At 47.7% G+C, this 24,053-nt stretch overlaps 1 protein-coding gene across 3 annotated transcripts in view; it reads right to left on the reverse strand.

Annotated features, from left to right (window-relative positions):
• NUB1 (negative regulator of ubiquitin like proteins 1) overlaps nucleotides 2,982-24,053 on the reverse strand; it is a 36,342-nt gene continuing 15,270 nt past the window's right edge. For 2 of the 3 annotated variants that reach the window (XM_018046695.1, XM_018046697.1), the window contains exons 6-15: nucleotides 22,635-22,817; nucleotides 22,356-22,444; nucleotides 21,026-21,132; nucleotides 15,767-15,953; nucleotides 14,828-14,935; nucleotides 14,053-14,205; nucleotides 7,851-7,997; nucleotides 5,640-5,735; nucleotides 4,819-4,996; nucleotides 2,982-4,594 (exon numbers count right to left, since the gene is read on the reverse strand). In XM_018046695.1, the coding sequence (XP_017902184.1) occupies nucleotides 4,416-4,594; nucleotides 4,819-4,996; nucleotides 5,640-5,735; nucleotides 7,851-7,997; nucleotides 14,053-14,205; nucleotides 14,828-14,935; nucleotides 15,767-15,953; nucleotides 21,026-21,132; nucleotides 22,356-22,444; nucleotides 22,635-22,817 (1,427 nt within the window). In that variant the 3' untranslated portion in view covers nucleotides 2,982-4,415. The remainder of the gene's footprint in view (nucleotides 4,595-4,818; nucleotides 4,997-5,639; nucleotides 5,736-7,850; nucleotides 7,998-14,052; nucleotides 14,206-14,827; nucleotides 14,936-15,766; nucleotides 15,954-21,025; nucleotides 21,133-22,355; nucleotides 22,445-22,634; nucleotides 22,818-24,053) is intronic. The other variant, XM_018046696.1, reaches the window with a different exon arrangement.

Genomic DNA, 24,053 nt, shown 5'->3' on the forward strand with positions numbered 1-24,053 from the left:
CCGGCAGGGGCCCTCTTCCAGCCCCTCCGCTGATGCCCACAGTCCACATCCATGGTGCCCTCCAGGCCCAGCCCTGGCTGGCCGCCGTCGCAGGAAGAGGAAATGCTGCGGAAGACAGTGTCTGCCCTTGAGAGCTGGAAAGTGAAAGCGAAGTCGCTCAGTCTTGTCTGACTCTGCAATGTTATTTCTTGTAGCCCGCCAGGCTCCTCCATCTGTGGGGTTTTCCAGGCAAGAATACTGGAGTGGATTGCCATTTTCTTCACCAGGGGATATTCCCCACCCCCGGGATCAAACTCAGGTCTTCCAACATTGCAGGCAGACTCTTGACCCTCTGAGCCACCGGGGAATCCCCTTGAGAACTGAGCATCTTGCTAAAGGCAAGCCTCCCCAGGCAGAGGCAGCCCCTGATGCAGAGAGGTGGGTGTGGATGCAGAAAGGTGTCTTGATGCCAGATGCACCCCGGGGTGCCCAGGTCCATGCCTGGTGGGTAAGGACGCTGGCCCTCTGGCCACATGAACAGATAACAGTACTGACTCCAGGGGCGGTAGAAAGCACGGGGCTACCTCTGTGACTGTGCTCTGGGCCACGCCCCCAAATTCTGGGAAGCCAGGGGCCTAGCCAGAACAGGCTGGCTGGTGAGAAGGGCCCGCAGAAGCAGCGTCACCCCGTCTTCTTCAGGTGGGACGCAGCACCCAGGAGAGATGAGGGATCCCTGGGGGATGCCCACCGGGTCTGGGAGCGCTTACTTCCTAGCGGTTCTCCAGGGCCAAGGACAGGCCCTCCCAGCCCTGAGGGGCTTTCCAGGAAGCTGAAGTTTGTTCCAGGGAGGGCGGGCAGAGAGAACCCCCTTGAGTACCTGTGCTGATGTTTATAGTCACCTTTCTTGGACTGTGTTGCTGGCAGAGGCAGTGTGAGTGACCAGACGCTCGGTCCTTGGTGCTCACAGCTGATGCTGCTTTCCTGTCTGGACAGCACGCGCGCGCATGGCGTCTTATCCAACCACAGCATCTTCCCTCACTCTACCCTGAGAAACAGCCCCTGGGGTTTCCACTGGAATGTGACAGTGGGCTGCCACATTCGGTTTTCTCCAGCCTGCCTCTCCAAGAGTAAGAAATGGAAAACTATTTTGCATGTATACAGCATGATATATTTGGGTAAATTGTATTTCAGTAATTTTTGTGTGTGCGCTCTTTGGTTTGGGCATCAGGGTGATGGTGGCCTCATACAGTGAGTGAGTTTGGAGGCGTTCCTTCCTCTGCAGGAACAGTTTGGAATAGTTTCAGAAGGATGGGTTTAACTCATCTCTACATGTTTTGTAGAATTCGCCTGTGAAGCCATCTCCTCGTGGACTTTGGTTTGTTCATTGAGGTCAGTTGCTCAGTTGTGTCTGACTCTTTGCAACCCCATGGACAGCAGCACACCAGGCTTCCCTGTCCTTCACCGTCTCCCGGAGCTTGCTCAAACTCGTGTCCGTCGAGTCGGTGATGTCAAAAACATTTGGTTGAGTGTTTCTAAATCACAGATTCAATTTTAGTACTTGTAATCGGTCTGTGTTTTCTGTTTCTCCTGGGTTCAGTCTTGGGAACATGTACCTGAGAATCTCGTGCAGCTCTTCCAGGCTGTCCATTTTATTGCTGTGCACTTGCTTGCAATAGTCTCTTACGGTCCTTTTTCATTTCTAGTTTTACTGATTTGGGCCCTCTCCCCCTTTTTCTTGATGAATCTGGCTAAAGGTTTATCAATTTTATTGAGTAATTTTCATTTCAGCAGCCTAAGAGGGCTTTGCTAGATGTTGAGGAAGCTATAAAGACCAGATAACCACAGGTTGTTTCTTTGCCTTTGGTAATATATCCTTGCCTCTGATAAATCCCTTTAGTTGGGTAGGACAGGAAGTACTCACAGGATTTATGGGCGGGAAAACGGACAGGATGTGGTGGTGTCACCAGAGCCAAGGGCAGCCAGAGCTTCATGTAGGTGATGGGATCAGATCTGACTGCGTGCAGCACGCTCTGGCCAGCGCCGGCAGCCTCCACTGACCCCCTCGGCCCACAGGCCTGGCCATCCCACCCCTGCGTGGAGCCCTCTAGGCGCCACCCACTAGGCGCCACTCACGTCTGGAGCCCTGCCTGCCTTTCAGGGTGCTCTGTAGTTGGACTCAGCAATCTTTCCAACCTCTGTCTCACACCCTCTGGTGGGCCTAGGACAGCCCCTGACTTCATGAACATGGCACTCAGCCTGTTCCACCCCTACTGGAATCTCATTGTCCCACATCCGCAGTGTCCTTTCCCTCTGACTCTCCAAGGAGAACCATCCCCCAAAGCCCGTCTTCTCTGATTTCAGGCTCAGCACCCTTCCTCCTGTTTAACAGCTTTTTCATCACAAATGTCCTTTGCTCTTTCTCTTGCATCCCAGAGCAGGGAGCGACGCTCCATCACCGCCTGTCAGGTGTCACACGATCAGCTGGAGGCACAGCCAGGGCCAACGCCCATCAGTGTGTGCAGATGGGCAGCCCTGCTGGTGGACAGCACACACCCGCACTGTCCCGAGCCCTGAACGGGCTTCTCTGGGTCTCTTCACACCCAAGCGGAGCGTGAGGACTGCCAGTGTGGCTTGGCCCCCCTAGCCTCTGCCATGGTAAGCAGCAGCTGGGGAAACGAAAAGCCACACCCGGCCACGCCCAGGGCAGCACCTCGTGAGCCAAATGCTACAACCCAGGCCCCAAATCCAAGCCTGCCTTGGTCTTACATGAGGCTGGGACCCCCTCACGGCCTCAGCCATCAGGCGAGGAAGCACCCACCACCTTCCCGAGGCCCAGAGCCTCTGTACACTTGACCTTGTAGTAAGAGTCACTGATGATCCTCATGGGAAGTCAATGGAAGCTGACACCTCCAACCTAAATGAGGCTCTGCACCACCCGGACAATGTCATCACTCACACAGTTTGGGAATGTGAGTAACTTACTGCAAAGTTAGGCTGACAACTTTGGGATGTATCTTCCGTCTTTTATTTTCGCCTATACCATCCACTTTTGAAAGAATGACAAGAAAAGATTTCTACCCGTTTACACTAGCCTGCTGTCCAAGCGCTATGATTTCTGAAAAAGCAGAAGCACTTTAGCCAGCCCCTCAACGGCAACTGTGTGACCCCTCTGCCCTCAGTCATAGAGCTTCCAACGGGGCAGGAAGTCTTGGGAACACACCTGGCGCGCATTTCTTTCCACACAGGCTTCTCCCAGCTGTGTCCTGGTGCTGCTGAGGGTCTTCATTTAATAACATGTTTAGAGGAAGGCATGATCAACTCAGAACAGTTACTTGAGCCGTCAAGAGGCTAGTAACTACATACCTTTAGAAAGAGTCTTCTGTATTATACCCAACCCCCACACAAAGACATGGAGAAAATAGATCTTAAATCTCTGATAGGCGTCTCAGCCAGCAACGGATTTACTATGGCAGCGCTGCATCTCAGAATGCTGATTAGAAGGAAGTTGCCTTGGCTGGCATTTAAGACTTTTCTGTTTAATAAGAGATTTTGTATCTGTAAAGAATTCTGAATATATATACATTCTGAATTTCCACCCAGAATTTCAAGTGCCTACTTTGCTGAGTGTTAGTCGCTCAGTCGTGTCCAACTCTTTGTGACCCCATGGACTGTATGTAGCCTGCCAGGCTCCTCTGTTCCTGGAATCCTCTGGGCAAGAATACTGGAGTGGGTTGCCATGCCCTTCTCCAGGGGATTTTCCCGACCCAGGGATGGAACCTAGGTCTCCCGCATTGTAGGCAGACTCTTTACCGTCTGAGCCACTGGGGAACTTCTACTCAACTAAGCACAAAAAACACTGCTGTCTCAGGCTGAAGGCCTCTGTCACGGTCTGGTGTGGCTGCTATAGGCGACACCTTGTCTCTAAAAGGCTCCCAAAGCACTTTGAACAGTTGAGGCTCTAAGGGACACGTTCAGGAAGCAGCAGAGGGTGAAGCAGGAGGCAGGGCTGCGTTGTGGGGAGGAGGAGACGACCGAGCACTGGGTTCCAGAGGGCAGGAGCGCAGGGCGAGGGGAAGGATGGGAGACACGCCCACCTCTCCCTCCCCAGCCGCTCTTCACGCAGCCCTCCCCGGGAGCCGAACGAGCAGGAGGGTGGCGCTCAGGCCGCAGAACCTGAAGGCAGCGGGTGACAGCGAGGTCAGGCCAGAGGTGGCTCAGTTCCCAAGGCCACCCCTGGGGACTGGCACCCTGCCCCACCCCCCCATCTCTAACTCTCTACATCCCTGTTCCCTGCCTACCCCTCCTACACCCAAGGAAGCAGCACTTTGCAGCAAAATCAGTAAAAAGGAAGAAGAAGAAGAAGAAGACCTGCATTACACCTTGAAAACGATAGAATATTTATAAGCAGAAACTTAAAAGTTATTTCTGTTCATCGCTTAGTTTTTCTTTGCTGCCGACTTTATGTTCTCTACATAGGATAAGTACTCTGCAATAATAATCTCTTCGTCTTCCAGAGTTGAGTCAAGGTAGTCTTCTTCGTGTTCTGGGATGTCTTCCAGGACCTCATTGACAGCCTCTGTCTCCATGTCTTCGTCTGTTGAGGCACTAGAGGTGCCTGCAGTAAAGAAGCGTGGGCATCAAGAGCTCAGAGAGACAAAGAGAAAGGAGCGTCCACGGAGAGACCGAGCTGATCCTCAGCTCTGCCTTCACTGGCCACAGTGCCGAGTGGCCCATGGGGTGGGCGTCTAGGGACACCCTGCTCAGCCCCTGCTCAGGCCTCAACGAGGCACCCCCTCCACCCACCAGCTCCCGCTTGGAGCTCTGAGACCCCAGACCCACCTGCAGAGTCGGACGGGGATGTGGACGGTGTGGACAAAGAGTCTTCTGCCGAGAGCTGCAGGTCAGGAGGGAGTCTTCCTCCATTGAGTACCAGGGTCTGCGCCGCCAGCTGGACGTTACCCCTGAACACCCTCAGGGCCGCCTTGGCTGCGACCGCATCGAAGCCCATGTACACCAGCTAGGGGAACAGGGAGGCGGTGGCTCTGCAGAGGGCCCTCCACACAGAGTGGACGTGGCCCCCACGGCCGCCCCCCACGCGGGTCCAGGGGAGTCTAATCCTGGTGGCGAGGGTGCAGGCGGAGAAGTTTAAAACCCACCGCACACCTGGATCACCGGCTTCCTCCGCTAACGTGCGCGTGGGGCAGCTTGGGAAGGAAGGAGGGGGACCTGGGCCAACCGCGTTGGGCAGTCACCTTGGAAAGGCAGCCAGCTCGAGCCAGAGGATGTGCTGTCCGTCTGCCTAGTGACCAGGCTTGTTGCTTAAGTGTTGCCGGCAGGCTAATGGGACAGGGGCCCAAACCAGACAGTCACCACAGTGACACCCTTGCAGGTCACAGGCAGGGAGATGGGCAGTCAGAAACGGGTCAACGCACAAAGAGGCGTGTGTACAGAAGAGGAGATAGTCTGAAGAACACCCTCATGTTGCTTCCTGGGTGTCCTACTCTGAAGGGAATGCCGTGGTCTGCTTCCCCGGGGCGGGCCTGGTGACACCTGGAGCCCCGGGAGCCAAGGACTCGGCCCTGCTGGGCCACCAACCGTGTCACCCCAGCCAGGCCCACGAGGCGGTGCCTGCGGAGAGGGCGCGGTGCACTTTCACTTACTTGGTCAATCTTTTCCTGAGACGGACTTTGTTGACGGTTGCTGCTTTCCGGAGCTGAATCATTTAACCACCACATCTGAGGATTACGGAGAAGAATCTGAAAACACACAGGAATAATTCCCTTCGCTCACCCCTAATGTCTGCTCACTCCCTCGGGCGCAAACTACGCACCTGTCATGTGCTCAGCAGACACAGCTGTGGGACGCACAGACAGGTGCAGGAAGTGTGGTGAACGGGGCAAGGGTGCTGTGGGAGCAGAGAAAAGAGACCCGCAACCAGGCAGGGGCTGGGGAGGAGGCCCCTGTTCAGAGAAGGCTCCTGCCAAGGGGCCCGACTGAGTCGAGGTCTGAAGGATGGACAAGATTATTCAGGCAAAAAGGTCTCATCTGAGGAAGGAGGAAAGGGTTTGAGAGAGTGGGCAGGAGGATCCCAAACAGAAACAGACGTTTTCTTAGAGCTTAGCCTTAGGGATGACAAGGTCGTAAAAAGCTACAAACAGAAAGCTATCAAAGCAGTCCAGGGTAGCCTGCTAAGGTCATTTTTCTCTGGAAGGTGATGTGCTCTAGGTTTAAAATGTCATGGAGAAGAGCAGAGGTCTTCAGACCTGGATTTCTGTCACATGATGCTTACTCTCAACCTCATAAAGCTCTTTTGGGGAATTTCCCTTTTAACCTAAATAGTTCTACATTCATCAAATCTACTTTTGTCCTATTTGTGTAATTAAAAGACCCTGATCCTGGGAAAGATTGAAGGCAGGAGGAGAAGGGGACGAGAGAGGATGAGATGGTTGGATGCCATCACCAACTCGATGGACATGAGTAAGCTCTGGGAGTTGGTGATGGACAGGGAGGCCTGGTGTGCTGCAGTCCATGGGATCCCAAAGAGTCAGACGTGACTGAGCGACTGGACTGAACTGACTGTATAATTAAAAACTAGCTTTGAGCCCCATCAGTCACTCCGCGTATTTGGAATATTTTTTATTTCTCTGAGAAGTCAGAGAAATGAAAGTGCTTCAGCGCTTCAAGCTTCCCCCACTTCTCCTCCATCTGCCGGGCCCACCACCCAGCCTGCAGTCCTGCTCCCCCAAGATGCTGTGGGTCCCACACGGTTGCTCTGACCCCACTGTGCTCTCCACCCATCTATGGGCTCCCCAAGGGCAGGTGAGGGCTTTACACCGCTTCGCCTGTTGAGAATCAGCACAGTGCCTGCCCTCATTAAGCACCAGTCTGCTCTGTGAACACAAATCAGGAGGATATGGACCCAGGCAGAGCATAATGGTGCCCTCTCCAGCACTCTCGCCTGGAGAGTCCCAGGGACGGGGAGCCTGGTGGGCTGCAGTCCATGGGGTCGCACAGAGTTGAACACAACTGAGCGACTTCACTCTCACTTTTCACTTTCATACACTGGAGAAAGAAATGGCAGCCCACTCCAATACTCTCGCCTGGAGAATCCCATGGATGGAGGAGCCTGGTAGGCTGCAGTCCATGGTGTCACTAAGAGTCGGACACAACTGAGCGGCTTCACTCTCACTTTTCAATTTCATGCACTGGAGAAGGAAATGGCAACCCACTCCAGTGTTCTTGCCTGGAGAATCCCAGGGACGGGGAGCCTGATGGGCTGCCATCTATGGGGTCAGAGTCGGACATGACTGAATCGATTTAGCAGCAGCAGCAGCAGCAGCAGCAGCAGCAGCAGCAGCAGCAGCAGCAGCAGCAGCAGCAGCAGCAGCAGCAGCAGCAGAGTTATACCACTCATCTGGACCCCGAGCTTCTGACTCACTGCTGAGGATTTCTTTAAAAGGCCCTGTTGCCAACATGTACTACTGACTACATGATAAAATTAGATATTCAAATAAAACATTTTAAGTCAAAAAAACTACACTGAAACTTCAACCACCTTACTCTTCTTCCATGTTACTGTGAAGCTCCTTCTGTTGCAACCAGAAACCTCACCCGAGTTCTCGCCCTGGGAGCCCTGCCGCATCGGGGACGCGCCCCCAGCTGGGTGGGGCGCACCATTCCGGCTCGGCTACTGGGTGCAAGAGCGAGACCTCTGACCCTGGGATCCAGAGCAGGAATGGAGAGCAGCCAGACCACAGTGGCAGGGCTCCTGGTGCCATGAAGCACCAGAGAGCCACTCAGATGAGCAAGTGGAGGAGACAGCACCTGGGCCGGGAGCCAGGCTGCTCTGGGAGGTATGAGGCAAGGGTTACCTTCAGGGCCTCCTCCAGGTTCCCGCCGGCCTGATGGAGTGCCTGCCTGGCTGCTCGCGGGGAGTAGCCCATTCCTTTCAGATGGTTAATGTTCTCCAGGCGGCGTCTTTTCTTCTCTCTTTCCTCCTTCTTTATTTGGTCCAGTTCCTTTAGGAAAACAGCAAAGTCACCGAGTTAGGGATTGTGATTTTGTAGATCAGTGTCGTCTCCTCTTCCCACCTCAGTCCTAATCAGGAGAATTCTGAGCTTGTTTTGAAAACAAGTGTCATTTTATTTTTATGCATATATTAAAAAAAAATTTTTTTTTTGCATGTTATTTATTTTTTTGGCCAAACGTGGGGCTTGTGGGATCTTAGCTCCTCGACCAGGGACTGAACCCAGCATTGGCAGTGAAAGTGCAGAGTTCTAACCAGCGGACTGCCAGGGAATTCCCACAAGTGTCATTTTAAAAGGATTTCTGCTGCTTAAAAAAAATAAAATGAGTTCGAAAACCACTAACTGAATCCAGCCTCATCATTTTGCCAATGAGAAGACAGAAATCTCTCAAGACAGCTGGGTGACCCAGTCAAGGTCATCACTGGCCGCAAAGCTGGGGGCCAGCCTCTTGTACATTCTAGACGGGGTCGGTCTTTGGCCCAGCGTGGGGAGGACGGCAGAGAAAACAGCCTTTTTTCCTCTGATGTATCTGTTCCTACCTCCACGGCTCAGCCCAAGCACAAGGGTCCCCTTCTACATCCTCAGAGCAGGATCACAGCTTCACTGCTCAGGAAAAGAAGGGAATCCTCGCCCCAGACCAAGCATTCCCAGCTGGCAGCAGGACCAGGAGGAAGGAGTGACTGCCCCAAAAGTTTCCAGAGATGAAGACCACCCCTGCCTGTATGCCCCTGTTTACAACACCGGAGAACCTGCCTGTGAACAACTGGGCCAAGGACAGCCCGCAGCTCTGCAGACCGGCGCCCCCACTGCACCTGGACGCTGTCCACACCCCCACCACATCCTCTAATGCCTCCCAGGCCATCTCCCCGCTCCAAGGCCTTCTACATAGGCCTGTCAGCTCCCGCACCTACTCAGAACCTGCAGTGGCCCCCCTCGAACCCAAAGAGGCGGCCCCAGCTCCGCCTCCAAGCTGACCTCTCCTGCTTCCCCACAAAACCCACCCAGGCCAGCAGAAGTATTCTTATCACTCACATTTCAACTTGCATTCACACACACACACCGTGTTAAATGCCTTTACCCTGTTTCATCCTCTGCTTTCAATCCCAGCTTCTTCCATTTATATTTCAAAGGCTAAGAAGCATGAAGAACCTTTAAACAGAGGAAGACGCTGCCAGCCAGCCAGCAGACACGGGCCTCCGGCCTCTTCTGTCTCAGAGCTGACACAAAGCTGGGGCCTCAAAGGAGACTTTCCCTTAGTCACAAATGTCTAAGTCAGTTCTCTTTTAACCACACAGATACAAGCTATTCCTCCTTACACGAGGATTAGGGAAATGAACCAAGGAAACGACAGTGAGTATTGCACTGCAATATCCCGGAGACACGGTAAAGTCAAACGTTATGAGAGAGACCTGCTCAGCAACAGTTCAGTTCAGTCGTGTCCGACTCTCTGCGACCCCATGAATCACAGCACGCCAGGCCTCCCTGTCCATCACCAACTCCCGGAGTTCACTCAGACTCACGTCCATGGAGTCCGTGATGCGATCCAGCCATCTCATCCACTGTCGTCCCCTTCTCCCCCTGCCCCCAATCCCTCCCAGCATCAGAGTCTTTTCCAATGAGTCAACTCTTCGCATGAGGTAGCCAAAGTATTGGAGTTTCAGCTTCAGCATCATTCCTTCCAAAGAAATCCCAGGGCTGATCTCCTTCAGAATGGACTGGTTGGATCTCCTTGCAGTCCAAGGGACTCTCAAGAGTCTTCTCCAACACCACAGTTCAAACGCATCAATTCTTTGGCGCTCAGCCTTCTTCACAATCCAACTCTCACATCCATACATGACCACAGGAAAAACCATAGCCTTGACTAAACAGACCTTTGTTGGCAAAGTAATGTCTCTGCTTTTTAATATGTTATCTAGGTTGGTCATAACTTTCCTTCCAAGGAGTAAGCGTCTTTTAATTTCATGGCTGCAGTCACCATCTGCAGTGATTTTGGAGCCCCCAAAATAAAGTCTGACACTGTTTCCCCATCTATTTCCCATGAAGTGATGGGACCAGATGCCATGATCATAGTTTTCTGAATGTTGAGCTTTAAGCCAACTTTTTCACTCTCCTCTTTCACTTTCATCAGGAGGCTTTTTAGTTCCTCTTCACTTTCTGCCATAAGGGTGGTGTCATCTGCATATCTGAGGTTATTGATATTTCTCCCGGCAGTCTTGATTCCAGCTTGTGTTTCTTCCAGCCCGGGGTTTCTCATGATGTACTCTGCATATAAGTTAAATAAGCAGGGTGACAATATACAGCCTTGACATACTCCTTTTCCTATATGGAACCAGTCTGTTGTTCCATGTCCAGTTCTAACTGTTGCTTCCTGACCTGCATATAGGTTTCTCAAGAGGCAGGTCAGGTGGTCTGGTATTCCCATCTCTTTCAGAATTTTCCACAGTTTATTGTGATCCACAGTCAAAGGCTTTGGCATAGTCAATAAAGCAGAAATAGATGTTTTTCTGGAACTCTCTTGCTTTTTCCATGATCCAGTGGATGTTGGCAATTTGATCTCTGGTTCCTCTGCCTTTTCTAAAACCAGCTTGAACATCTAGAAGTTCACGGTTCATGTATTGCTGAAGCCTGGCTTGGAGAATTTTGAGCATTACTTTACTAGCGTGTCAAATGAGTGCAATTGTGCCATAGTTTGAGCATTCTTTGACATTTCCTTTCTTTGGGATTAGGATGAAAACTGACCTTTTCCAGTCCTGTGGCCACTGCTGAGTTTTCCAAATTTGCTGGCATATTGAGTGCAGCACTTTCACAGCATCCTATTTCAGGATTTGAAATAGCTCAACTGGAATTCCATCACCTCCACTAGCTTTGTTCGTAGTGATGCTTTCTAAGGCCCACTTGACTCCACATTCCAAGATGTCTGGCTTTAGGTGAGTGATCACACCATCGTGATTATCTGGGTCATGAAAATCTTTTTTGTACAGTTCTTCTGTGTATTCTTGCCACCTCTTCCTAGTATCTTCTGCTTCTGTTAGGTCCATACCATTTCTGTCCTTTATCGAGCCCATCTTGGCATGAAATGTTCCCTTGGTATCTCTAATTTTCTTGAAGAGATCACTAGTCTTTCCCATTCTGTTGTTTTCCTCTATTTCTTTGCCTTGATCGCTGAGGAAGGCTTTCTTATCTCTCCTTGCTATTCTTTGGAACTCTGCATTCAGATGCTTATATCTTTCCTTTTCTCCTTTGCTTTTTGCTTCTCTTCTTTTCACAGCTATTTGTAAGGCCTCCCCAGACAGCCATTTTGCTTTCTTGCATTTCTTTTCCATGGGGATGGTCTTGATCCCTGTCTCCTGTACGATGTCACGAACCTCATTCCACAGTTCATCAGGCACTCTATCAGATTTAGTCCCTTAAATCTATTTCTGAATTCCACTGTATATTCATAAGGGATTTGATTTAGGTCATACCTGAATGGTCTAGTGGTTTTCCTTACTTTCTTCAATTTAAGTCTGAATTTGGCAATAAGGAGTTCATGATCTGAGCCACAGTCAGCTCCCAGTCTTGTTTTTGCTGACTGTATAGAGCTTCTCCATCTTTGGCTGCAAAGAATATAATCAATCTGATTTTGGTGTTGACCATCTGGTGATGTCCATGTGTAGAGTCTTCTCTTGTGTTGTTGGAAGAGGGTGTTTGCTATGACCAGTGCGTTCTCTTGGCAAAACTCTATTAGCCCTTGCCCTGCTTCATTTCGTACTCCAAGGCCAAATTTGCCTGTTACTCCAGGTGTTTCTTGACTTCCTACTTTTCATTCCAGTCCCCTATAATGAAAAGGACATCTTTTTTGGGTGTTAGTTCTAAAAGGTCTTGTAGGTCTTGGTAGAACCGTTCAACTTCAGCTTCTTCAGCATTACTGGTTGGGGCATAGGTTTGGATTACCATGATGTTGAATGGTTTACCTTGGAAACGAACAGAGATCGTTCTGTTGTTTTTGAGACTGCATCCAAGTACTGCATTTCGGACTCTTTTGTTGACCACAATGGCTACTCCATTTCTTCTCAGGGATTCCTGCCCACAGTAGTAGATATAATGGTCATCTGAGTTAAATTCACCCATTCCAGTCCATTTTAGTTCGCTGATTCCTAGTATGTCGACGTTCTCTCTTGCCATTTCCTGTCTGACCACTTCCAATTTGCCTTGATTCATGGACCTGACATTCCAAGGTTCCTATGCAATATTGCTCTTTACAGCATTGGATCTTGCTTCTATTACCAGTCACATCCCCACCTGGGTATTGTTTTTGCTTTGGCTCCATTCCTTCATTCTTTCTGGAGTTACTTCTCTACTGATCTCCAGTAGCATATTGGGCACCTACCGACCTGGGGAGTTCCTCTTTCAGTATCCTATCATTTTGACTTTTCATACTACTCATGGGGTTCTCAAGGCAAGAATGCTGAACTGGTTTGCCATTCCCTTCTCCAGTCACGGCTACGTCTAGGCAAACGAGTGCACGTCTCTTAGGAAGGCTGCCACGCTGCCTCTCACAAGCCCTTAACATGTCAGCGCTGTAAGTGACCTCAATTTCATTAGTCTGTTGCTTTTGCCAGATGAGAAGCTGGCCTGAACTCAGGGCCACGAAGCACAAGAAAGTCAAACTTGTAGGCATCACATATTACCCTCAACTCAGTGAGATGCTCAAACTCAGAGCTTCAGGAGCCGAGAGGACGGCAGATTCACTGGAGCTCATATTCCATGGGCCTCGGAGCTACTCTTCCCACCAGCTACCCTAGCACGCCCAGGGGTTGGGAGGCTGACCAGCTCCCTGGGGAGGCCCTGACGTGCCTAAGTGAGGGAAACAGGTGCAAACCACTCAGGTCTTGGCATGCCCTTGGCCACAGTGACTGGCTCCAGGGCGGCCAATCAGTGAGCAGCTCAGGAAATCTCTGAGGGCCCTGGGAGCCTCTCTTGCTGTGACGGAATGACCCTGCTAACACGGAGGAGGTGGAGAGACAGAAACCAGAACTCAGGACAGGGCGAAGCACCCCTAAAACTAACCTGAAACTCAGCCCGCCTCTGGCTCTTCACATTTAAGCAGGCCAGCACGCCTCTCCTGCACCCTTTGTTGCCTTCACCCAAAAGCATCCCAACTACACAGTCAATGGGTGGAAGAGTGAGCAAGGTCAACTGTTATATATTTACACTGTTGTTTTTATTTTCTCCAAAGGCTTATAGTTTAATTCATTAAATGCACATCCGATAAGACACCACTATTTAAAACAACAACAACAACTTGTTTTTGCTTCTTATAAAAAGTTAAGAAGTGAAGTGGTAACTTTTACCACTTTTTATCTCTTTGCTTTTCAGAACCTTCTGTAAAAACTCAGAATGCTCTTCTCATATGGGAATTAGAAAGTACAGGGGAAAACCAAAGCCTCAGTTCAGGTTTTGCCAATGACGTGACCCATGACCCCAGAAAAGTCTACCCCTGAGCCTGTTTTCCTCATTTGTAAAATCAGCATATTAGATATAGTAAAAATCCTTCCAACTCCCCAAATCCTAAAGTTTCTTTTTTAAAACTCTACTTATTTCTGCTTTAAATGATTATAATTTTGAATCTTTGCTTTCATAACATATTGTTAATTGCTCGTATGATTTGACTCATTTTTCTAGGCAAGAATGTCATCCTGAACTGTAACAATGACCCCATGGAAAACACAGCCCCCTTTAAAATGGTTTCCAGAAATACACTATGCGAAAACAAGAGAAAGAAGACTGCTTGACTGTAGTTTTTAAGACTATACTTATGAGCGATCTGCCACCACAGCAAGAGTAAAACGAAGGAAACTGTACTGTCTGAAAACTGAGCAAGAAAAAAGACAAATTTTTCTCCTGACTTCCCAGTCTGAAGAGATAAAGATTTCCTTGTTAATAATACCTGCTATGGAACTGTCTTGTCTTTATTCTTTCATATCCGAGAGCTAAGGCACTTTGGGACTGCACCTACTCAAAGGCACAGGCCTCACCAAGCGCTGCCAAGACCACGTTACGGTACCTCTCTGCGGTTGGTGATGTGGACAGCCGCGTGGTCCACGTTCCCGTCACACGCCCTCAGGCCAAGCCGAGCTTCCTGGGCACTAAATCCCAACTGCATCAGACTGTGAACTTTGGATGGATCAATATATAGCTCTTTCAAGAGTTGACATGCCTACGGACAGAGAAAAATATAAGGATCGTGTAATCATTAGCAACGTTAAAGCTGAACACAAAGCTAACACTTACAGGAAACTGGGTTGTACCCTTTAGATAAAAACTCTAAATGTGACCTATTGTCAACCAGTGCGAGTGCAAACGTCTCTGCTCACGGGACTTACACGCAGGGTAACATGAGAAAATAGGCCAAGGACGGTGGGAGGGGCTGGGATCCATTCCCTCCTCTTCTTTTGATAATGAAGTCCCCTGACGTGGAGCTGGGTGCAGCCAATGGCCTCGTAGCAGAAATGACCGGGTCGCCTCCCTGGAGGCTCGCCCTGGACTCTCCTACACCCTCTGCCGGCAGGAAGAGGTACTGACAGGAGCCACCCTGGTGGCCACGCCAGCAGCAACCCGCTCAGCCAGATGAGGACTGGAAACTTGGAGCCAGTAAAAGCCAGTGCCTCGGTAAGGTTCCCTCATTACAGCATCCTGCCTGCACTCACAGACACAAATATGTTCACGGCGTATGTGAAGGAGAGCGCAGCGGAGGGGGACGCACGTCCCTCGCGAGTCACACACCACTAAAACACGAAGTAGGTGAAGGCGGTTCCGACTTTGGAGCCCTCTTTTCTTACCTTGTTGAGATATTCATAAGCCTCCTCACCATTTCCACTGTGATAATTTCGGATGCCTTGAAGCAAGTAAAGTCTTAAAAACAGGACTTTCTCTTTTCCACAATTTCCCTACAATTATTGGGAGAAAAAAAGGATAAAACTATCTAATTTCTCATTACAGGACTATAATACATTTATAATTCCCTTCATCTCTACAGAGGCAAAATGGCGTTACTAAACTGTTTCTATCTTCCCTGTTGATGATAGCAAAAGTAAAGCTCGCAGGGGACAATGGCACTCACTCTGTCCCAAACAGAGCCCTGTCTCCAGGCACACAGGCTAGGGGCCCCGCTGGGCAGGATGAAGTGTGCAAAATCCCCAACCAGGAATATCTTGTGTTGCCCTGTGATTCCCAAGCAGAATTCTGATGATCCGTGGAAATCACTGAGAAAAGTCCTTATTTACTGTCAAGCCCAGCTCTGGAGCCGTGACTCACTCAAGTGAGCTGATCCTGTTCAAAGTGTTTGTTTTCTCATTTAAATCTTTCATAAAATTCTACTTAATACAGCCACCAGCTCTCTCGGTCAGGGTGATCCATGGGCTTGTGTGACTAGAAAACTGTGTCACTTCTGGGCTAAATGCTGCACAGACCAAAGTCATAGGCTAACTTTTAAAATGTTTATCAATCCCCTTAAAATATAGCTTAAGGGGACTTCCCTGGAGTTCTAGTGGTTAGGACACTGTGCTGCCAATGCAAGGGGCATGGGATGGATCCCTGGTTGGGGAATTAAGATCCCATATGCCCCATGGCATGGCCAAATGATACAAAAATAAAATAAAAGAGTTCATTGCAAACTACTATCACTTAATCACCTTTGGCAGTAGAAATAGTTTAGCAGGAATAAACTCAAATTCTAGAAAAGGGCTCAGTAATACCTAAAACGAGTTACAGCAACGTACTTTTATGTGGAGCAGTCTCTGGTGATTTTCCCCGTAACACTTTCTAAAGCACTCCTGGGCCAGCTTCAGCTTCTTCTCGGCATCGTCCAGGCACTCGAGCTGGCCCAGGCGGAAGTAGCACCACACTATGTCCAGCTGGAGCACCGCATAGTTGTCCACCGTGTCCAGCAGCTCTCTGCAGCACTCACTGCCAGGAGACAGGAAATGGCGTCACTGATCAGCAGCTCAACAAACCCTTTTTTGTGAATTACTGATATTTTTTTCCTCTGGTTGCGAGTAGCTTTACAAACCCTTTTTTGTGAATTACTGATATTTTTTTTCCTCCAGCTGTTGGTGTATTTCCAAAGACTAAGACAGAGATCCCAATGTGTGTGAAGGGAACTCTACGTATAATCTGAATTCTTCCAATGAGGAAAGAAAGCGGTGAGGGTTCAGAAACAGAAGCTCAACACCATCTGCCTTGTGAGGGGGAGAGGACAGACGGACACACCCTTGCTATGTGGGGAAAGAGGCCTGGCGGGAAGCGGAAATAAGGGCCGCTGGGTCAGTACCCCTCAGCAAACATGGGGAGACCATGCTTTAAAGCCGTGGTTTCCAACTCTGACTGCAAATTAGAATTGCCAGGATGGGAGGAGGTTTTGTCTTTTCCATTTGTGGGACCTCACCAGATCAACTGTGACAGAGCCTCTGGAGGTAGGGCCTGGATGCTCTATTTCTGAAATCCTCCTCCTGTTGTTGTTTGGTTGCTCAGTTGTGTCCGACTCTTTGCGACCCCCTGGACTGTAGCCCACCAGGCTCCTCTGTCCATGGGATTTCCCAGGCAAGACTACTGGAATGGGTTGCCATCCCTTTCTCCAGGGGATCTTCCTGAGCCAGAGACTGAACTTGCACCTCTTGTCTCCTGTGTTGGCAACTGGGTTCTTTACCAGAGCCCCCAGGGAAGCCCAAATCCCCCTAAGTGATTCTAATATACAGCCAAAGTGAGAATCAAGGCTTTAAAAAGCACACCAAAAAAAAAAAAATCCCCCTTACTATGAATGCCTCAACTGATGAAGACTGGCAAAGGCACTCATGTCCGGTCACATTAAGGTGGGAGAAAAGCAGTCCAGGAAAATGCCAGGCTCTGAATGCCCAGCTGATCTCAGGGCCCAATGCTGAACCCAGATACAAAGGGAGCAGACCGACAAGGTGACGGAGGGCTGACACAGACGGACTTTGAGACTATCTGACTTCAGACTGGGACTATGTTAGAAACTCATAATGGAAATCTAGATCTCAAGTTTGAGCCCCCTTCGGCAAGAAAGTAAAACATATGGAACCATGCACTACACATCCACGAACTGTAGAGATTGCCTCTGTTTCTGTTGAGAGTCCTACTAAAAGTCAGACTGTTTCACATCTTGCCCATCAAAATCTGCTTGGGAAAAATAAAAAACAAAAGCGCTCTGTCATTTAAACTTAGAAAAAAAGCAGAAGTCTCCCAAGTGGAATGCTTACATGCCAGGGTCCACACTGGACAATCCACTAGGGCGTAAGAATAACCGCTCAGGGCAGGGTTTTTCTATTTACTTGTGGTTGCTTTGCTGGATAATTTCATCTTTGTGAATGTTCTGTAACATACACACCCTCTTTTACACACGCGCGCACACACACACAGCTGTTTAACCTGGTGAGGGGCACCTTCTTCGAGTCTCTGCTTTGCCTGAGAACTTGACATTGAGGGGAGAGGAAGAAGTTCATGGGCCCTGAGTGGTCTAACCTTCCACTCCAGGTGAGACTGACTGATCTCCCTGTAGACACCTTACGTTTCTGGGAGAGCCCACCCCGCTGTCCTCAGGAAAGCAGCCGGCATTTAGCACGGCTTTCAAAGTCCCACCCGTGTGAAGAGGCTCACTCATGTCTAACACGCGTCGAGAGCAAGGACAGAAAGTGCCTCTCTCCTTTCAGTTAAAAATAAAATCACCCATGCAAGTCTGACCCAGGACAGTGTGTGTGCAGCCAAAACCAAACACAGGCGCAGGACTCATGCGAAGGAGGTCACTTCATTCTTTCAGTTTTAAAAACATAACACGCTTTATTCACATAGCAGCCTTATTGTAAAAGAGATGGTATCACCTTATATAATTTGAAATTGTTAGGACTGCATTTGAACTTGATCATGTCACTAGGAAATATAGTGCCTTGGTGTAAAATTATGTCTTAGAGTATGTTTTATTGATTTTGCTTTAGTAGCCTTAATAGTTGATAGCCAATAAATTTTCATGTTAAAAACATTAAAATCAATGTATAACACTGATTTAAATAAAATATACTGAGCCTTGCTTTAGAAAAATTAAATCACATATGGGCTTAAGTCAGTTATTTAATAGTAATCTACTATATTTGCCTTAAAAGTTTCACATTTTTACATGAAGATATTAATTTCAAGAAAGGTAAGTTAAAGCTTGAAAGTAAAAATGTTAGTCGCTCAGTCATGTCTAACTCTTTGTGACCCCATGGACCGTATGCCACCAGGCTCCTCTGTCCATGGGATTCCCCAGGCTAGAATACTCCCCAAGCAAGAATACTGGAGTGGGTAGCCATGCCCTTCTCCAGGGGATCTTCCTGACCCAGGGATTGGACCTGGGTCTTCGGCATTGCAGGTGGATTCTTTACCATATGAGCCACCGGGGTAGCTTAGTATCTGCTCTTTTTAAAAAAGGAAAGTTGGCTAAAAAGTCATTTATAGTTTTGTTACTAGCAGCAAGGAGCTGGATTGTGTGCAGTTTTTTTTGTATTTCTTGTGCTTGGGTTCAGTGCGTGTGTGTTAGCTGCTCAGTCATGTCTGACCTTTGTTACCCCATGGACTATAGCCCACCAGGCTCATCTCTCCATGGAATTCTCCAGGCAAGAATACTGGAGTGGGTTGCCATTTCCTTTTCCAGGGGATCGTCCCGACCCAGGGATCGAACCCAGGTCTCCTGCATTGCAGGCAAATGCTTTACTGTCTGAGCTAGTAAGTACCATTAATCGTTGCTCGGGATGCAGTTAAAATGTCATCTAAGGTGGTGGTGTGATGCCTTGTTAGGTGGGACCAGAGCAGTCTGGAGGGCGAAACGAGTCCTCCCCCTGCTGCCACGCCCCACTGAATTCTGTGGGGGGACGGGGTCCCCTCACAGGTGCGTGCTGACGTCACCCAGCAGAACCCCGGGGTGCCCTCTGCACTCACCATGCTGTCCCTCAGGCAGCTCCCTCCTCCCTGAGCTCCAGCTCGTGCACTCGGGGGAGACCGGGAGGCCCTGCCTGGGTTTCTCCTCCCCACGCTGAGGTCTGGGAACGCCAGGCAGTGAGCTGAAACAATCCACAGGCTCCCCTGCGTTTGTTTCCCCACCTCAGGGACCACTGTCCTGCATCACCAGAAAACCACTGTTTGTATACAGTTTGTCCTGTTTCAGTTGAGGCAGGGGAGAGGAAACCCAGTCCCTGTCACTCCACCCTGGCCAAGAGCAGAACTCCCCTTTCTAGTTGAAAATCGGAGAGAAGCTGCTCTCAGGCCCGCTACGCACCACACCCCAAGATGTGCAACAGAGAGCTGGGAGAGAACTCGAGCTACTCGGAGAAGGCAGGAAGATGTCACGGGGGAAGGAGGCAGGGATGCCTCTTGCACCTCCACGCTGCGTCGGTTGAGAGTAGACCTCTCACGGAGAGAGGGAACTTGCACAGGAAGTATGCTGGTGAGCTGGCCAGAGTAAACAGGTTCCCCAGAAAATAGCGTTTTCTACTTAAAAAGGCACTGATAATTATTATTGGATTATTATATCTATTACTCACTGAACATGTGAATGGACTATGAACTGAAGAGAGTTATTATTGTTTTTCAAGGGTTCCCTGAGACCTGAAAATGATTTCAAGGGTTAGACACATCAAGATCAACCCTGTCTTGATAACTGCTGAAGATGAATGAAAAGTCTGTAGGAATTCATTATATTAATTGCTATTATTATATATGTTTGAGATTTTCCACAACAGAAAGTTAGAAACAACTGTGGAAGGAAATAAAAAATGTATCTGAATTTAATGACTAACTTACAGCCTACACTGCCTGTACCAGAAGAGAACAATGCTGACGTTCAGATAAAAGCAGAGACAAAGAGGCAGGAGAAGAAAACGGCAGAGGCACCAAGCCCCCATTCTGGTTACTCCCTTGCCTCCCAAATATTTTAGGAAATAAAAAAAAAATCCCCCTTTCTGCCTACGTTTAAGCTGGTTCACTTAAAATGCAAGGTGCTACTCGTACAGCTGGCAAACTAGAAACACCAACATTTATCTTCTTGAAGTATACTGTATATATGGGGAATTTCTCAAAATGGAGAATAAAATAACACTAAAGCCATTACCTTTCGACCACTGCAAGCATCAAGTCTATCTCTCAAATGTTCCATCTGCCTGGATCATAGTGTCTCAGTATCATTTCCCATTAAGAGGCACCAGAGAAAGTGCTGGGGCAGGAAATAGCCAGGGTGAGTCTAGACCAGCTTTGGACAACAGACAGCAGAGTACAAAGACCACCCTATCAAGGCAAAGGGCTGCAGGACCACCTGCCCACTGAAGACGGCCACCATAAGCACTGAGGTTTGAAACATATCAAATGTGTTAAAATCCATGAGCTCAGACTGACACTAAAAAAAAAAAAAAGGCAGGGAAGCATCACCAGTGATGTCATCTTTAGAAGATGCTAGGGAAGCCACTCATTTATTCTGAAAACAAGAAAATAAGGAGAAACCAAGCACTTTGTTCTGTCTTTCTATACAAACTGTACCTCAGGAGAACCCAGCGACTGATGAGGAAAAGTATTTTTCAAATGAATTCCAGCAATACACGCAGAAGGAATAATGAGCTATCATTGTTCTGAGCCCCTATGAAACAATGGATTTGGAGAATGATCAGCAATGTGAATACCAAAACCATCAGGCGAAAAGCTGACGGGGACTGTAGAGTCAGCTGTAGCTCAGGCGGGCAACGCATAATAAGAAACAGACATGAAATCCTACGTGCTTGTTGTAAAAAAAATTAGTACATAAGTTTATAAAATTCTTTAGCGATCAATTAGCAATACAATGGGGAGAAAGAGTTCACCAGTCAGTCTACATCGTAACTATTCTTTTACACTGACCATCTTGGGGGAAGCCTGAAGTCTGGGGTGCACAGGGGTGGGGAAGGTGCTGTGCGTAACTGCCACCCTCCTCCAAATTGGCATCCACCAAGGACAAAAGTGCCTACCAGAAATATTTGTCAGCGTCCAACAGACATGGCAAGGCTATTCCATATTCTTTTCTTTTCAGGAAAGCTCTGCCCTTCTCATGATATCCCATAGCTAACATAAGGGCCTAGGGAAAAATAAGGATTTAAAAAAACATCACTTTAAACTATAATAAAACAAATTATATTAAAAGCATATTAAGTCTAAAGAAATCAAAGAACATGAAAACAAACAAACAAAAAAAACCCAAGACCACAACTGAATCTAAAAGTCAAAATTAAGGAAAACAGAATTAAAGCTTCATCTCATTTAAACTCTGAAACAAGAACTCCATTTAGTGAGTCTGTCCCTTTGAGGGACATTTAATGTGCCTGTCCCTTTGTTTCTATCAATTTATTTTAGTATCTGCTGATCTGGGTCTATTTCTAGTATCCATAAGACTAAACATATTTTTAAAAAGCCAGTACTGACTGTATCCTTTTTAGAAAGAACATTCATTCATTCATTTCACCTCCTATTCTTAATTGGGTTTTTCTCTGAAGACTCTGTCAACTGTAGCATTTCTGAAACAATTTTTTAAGACGATCCAAATTTCCTTAAAGTTCATTAATATTTTTAGATTTGAATTCTTATATAAATATTGTAAAGGTTTTCCACAAAGATCTAAATATTATCATTTAATATGAGGATATAATACTTGCAGTGAGAAAATAATTACCATAAAAAAATGAACTCAGTGAGGGTTACAAAGTTCTCTTATTAAAATTTAACTTTAAACAATGTAACCCATATAGTGAAACCTACTCAAAAATGTCCTTTAAAGATCGAAAAATTAAAATCAACATGACCCATAGCCACTAAAGCTTTTCATGTAAGAAGCTACTGGATTCCAGCTCAGAGACTGATCTCAAGGGCCAAGTTGCAGATGCGGCTAGAAAGACCCCCTTGGATACGCTCAAAGGTAAAGCCGTGTCCCCTTACTCCAATTAGAGAGCGGGGCTGCAGGGCCAGAGGGAAGAGGCGGAAGAACCAGCTGTCAGCTTTTCTTGGCCCCCATTCTGATCCATCCCCTAGGGCACGTGGCCTCGAGGAAAGTAAACTACCCCGAGACAAGCACTGCCACAGGAAGCCACTGCTCCAGGACAGGGAGGCCCTGCCATTCTGCACTGAACTCTCCAGGCGGGCCAGCCGGATGAGATGCTCACTGTAGATTACATTCTCCGTTTATCAACTGGAGACAGAAGGCTGTTCCTAGTCCTTTATGTAACATTCCAAGACAAAATAAGTAGAATCCACTTCTGTTCTGACAGCAAATCAAAGAGCAAGCCACACGTTTCTTACAGAACTTACCTTTCTCTCTGATGGAGGGATTCTGATTGATCTGCCTGTCTGGTTAGCTATGTCTAAGTATGGTGTGGCTTCCGGATCCACCATCTCAGCTGCAAAAACCCAAGAGGAACTCCATTAGTTCAAGGTTAAAAAGCAGTGATGGGGACATAAAATATGTGAGACTGTTGGGAAAGAAAGGCCAATGAGAAATGTGATACCCCCAACTCTCCACCCCGAGCCCAGCCCATTCTCACCGCCCCCTTCGAGGACTTGAGCAGAAAAGTCTGAAGCTCTGTGTACCTCTCTCCGCAAGGATCTCCAGTCCTCTCTTAGTCCTCTGAATTCTTTTTTCTTCTAGTTTGGCTTCATTTTGCTTTTCTTCTTCAACCTGGAAGTTTTTTCTCACGTCTTCTTCAGACTGTTTTAGTTCCAGAACCATAGCTTTCACATTGTGGGTCACTCCCTGCTCCTTAAGTGTTTCCCCTGTCACAATCAGAAATGCATGTTATAGGGAGAGTCATTAAATGCACTGGGTAACAGGACATCTTCTCTGTCACATGGAATTCTTCAGCCTGCATTAGCCCTTGCAAACCACCATGCCACAATTGCTAAGAATGTGTTTAAATCTGGTTGTTTAACTGCATGAACTGTTAAGCATGGGTTAAAATCAGTCAGTGAAATGAGCTGACTATATTAATCCTTTTCAATATTCTTTATTCTCATCCTAAAATCAAACCAAAGCAATCACTGTCTGAGAATCTACTCTAGAGAGAGCACTCTGCTAGGCAACATAAGAGGAAAATGAGGAAGTCCTGCAGGTGAATTCTCCTCCCTCCAGCTAGACATAATCCAGTTCTCAGCCATGGGCCAGGAGCCAGAGGGCAGGAGCACACTGGGAGAGGGGATTTACTGAAGTGGTAAAAACAAATACCGTGGGTTCCATCCCTTCTTAACCCCATGGCCCCGAAAAAACCACTTACTGTCCATGTTCTCAGACACAAGAAAGGAGTAAAGACAGAGGTGAAAAGTCAATGAAACAGAATGAAAGAGAATATTAACAAAACCAAAAGCTGGCTCTATGAAAAAAATTAATCAAACATACAAACCTAACAAAAAGTCAAAATGCAAATAAAATGAAAAAGTAAATACACATCACAAACATTATAAAATAACAAAATAATATTATGAACTACGAACATATATTTGAACATTTCTGGAAAACTCTCATTGAACACACCTTCATATACGTACATATACGTATTTAGAAACTCAACAACCATTCTAACATTTATACTGAAAAATAAAGACCCATCAGTGGCCAAGTTACCTTGATAAAGAAGAGCCATGAGGGATACTCATCTTACGAGATTTTAAAACTACAACAAAGCCACAATAATTAAAAACACACAAACAACTCTATGGTTCTGGCTCAGGAACAAACCTACAGGTACATGAAAAGAACAGGAAGTATAGAAACACAGCCCTATTCAGAGGACACCAGAAAATAAGCGTGTTTACTCCTACTCATTTAGTAGGAGATACCAGGAGAAAAATCAAGCTGGAACCTAGCTTTTACATATAGAGGGAAACTCTGAATAGATAAAGACTTCATATAAGAAATTGCAGAAGACTATCCATGCGGTCCTGCGGTTGGGGAAAGAACTTCTTAAAACATCAACAATAAGGTGAAAAACTGATGGATTTGATAACATCAGAATC

Source organism: Capra hircus, chromosome 4, assembly GCF_001704415.2.
Source record: "Capra hircus breed San Clemente chromosome 4, ASM170441v1, whole genome shotgun sequence".
Lineage (NCBI taxonomy): Eukaryota > Metazoa > Chordata > Mammalia > Artiodactyla > Bovidae > Capra > Capra hircus.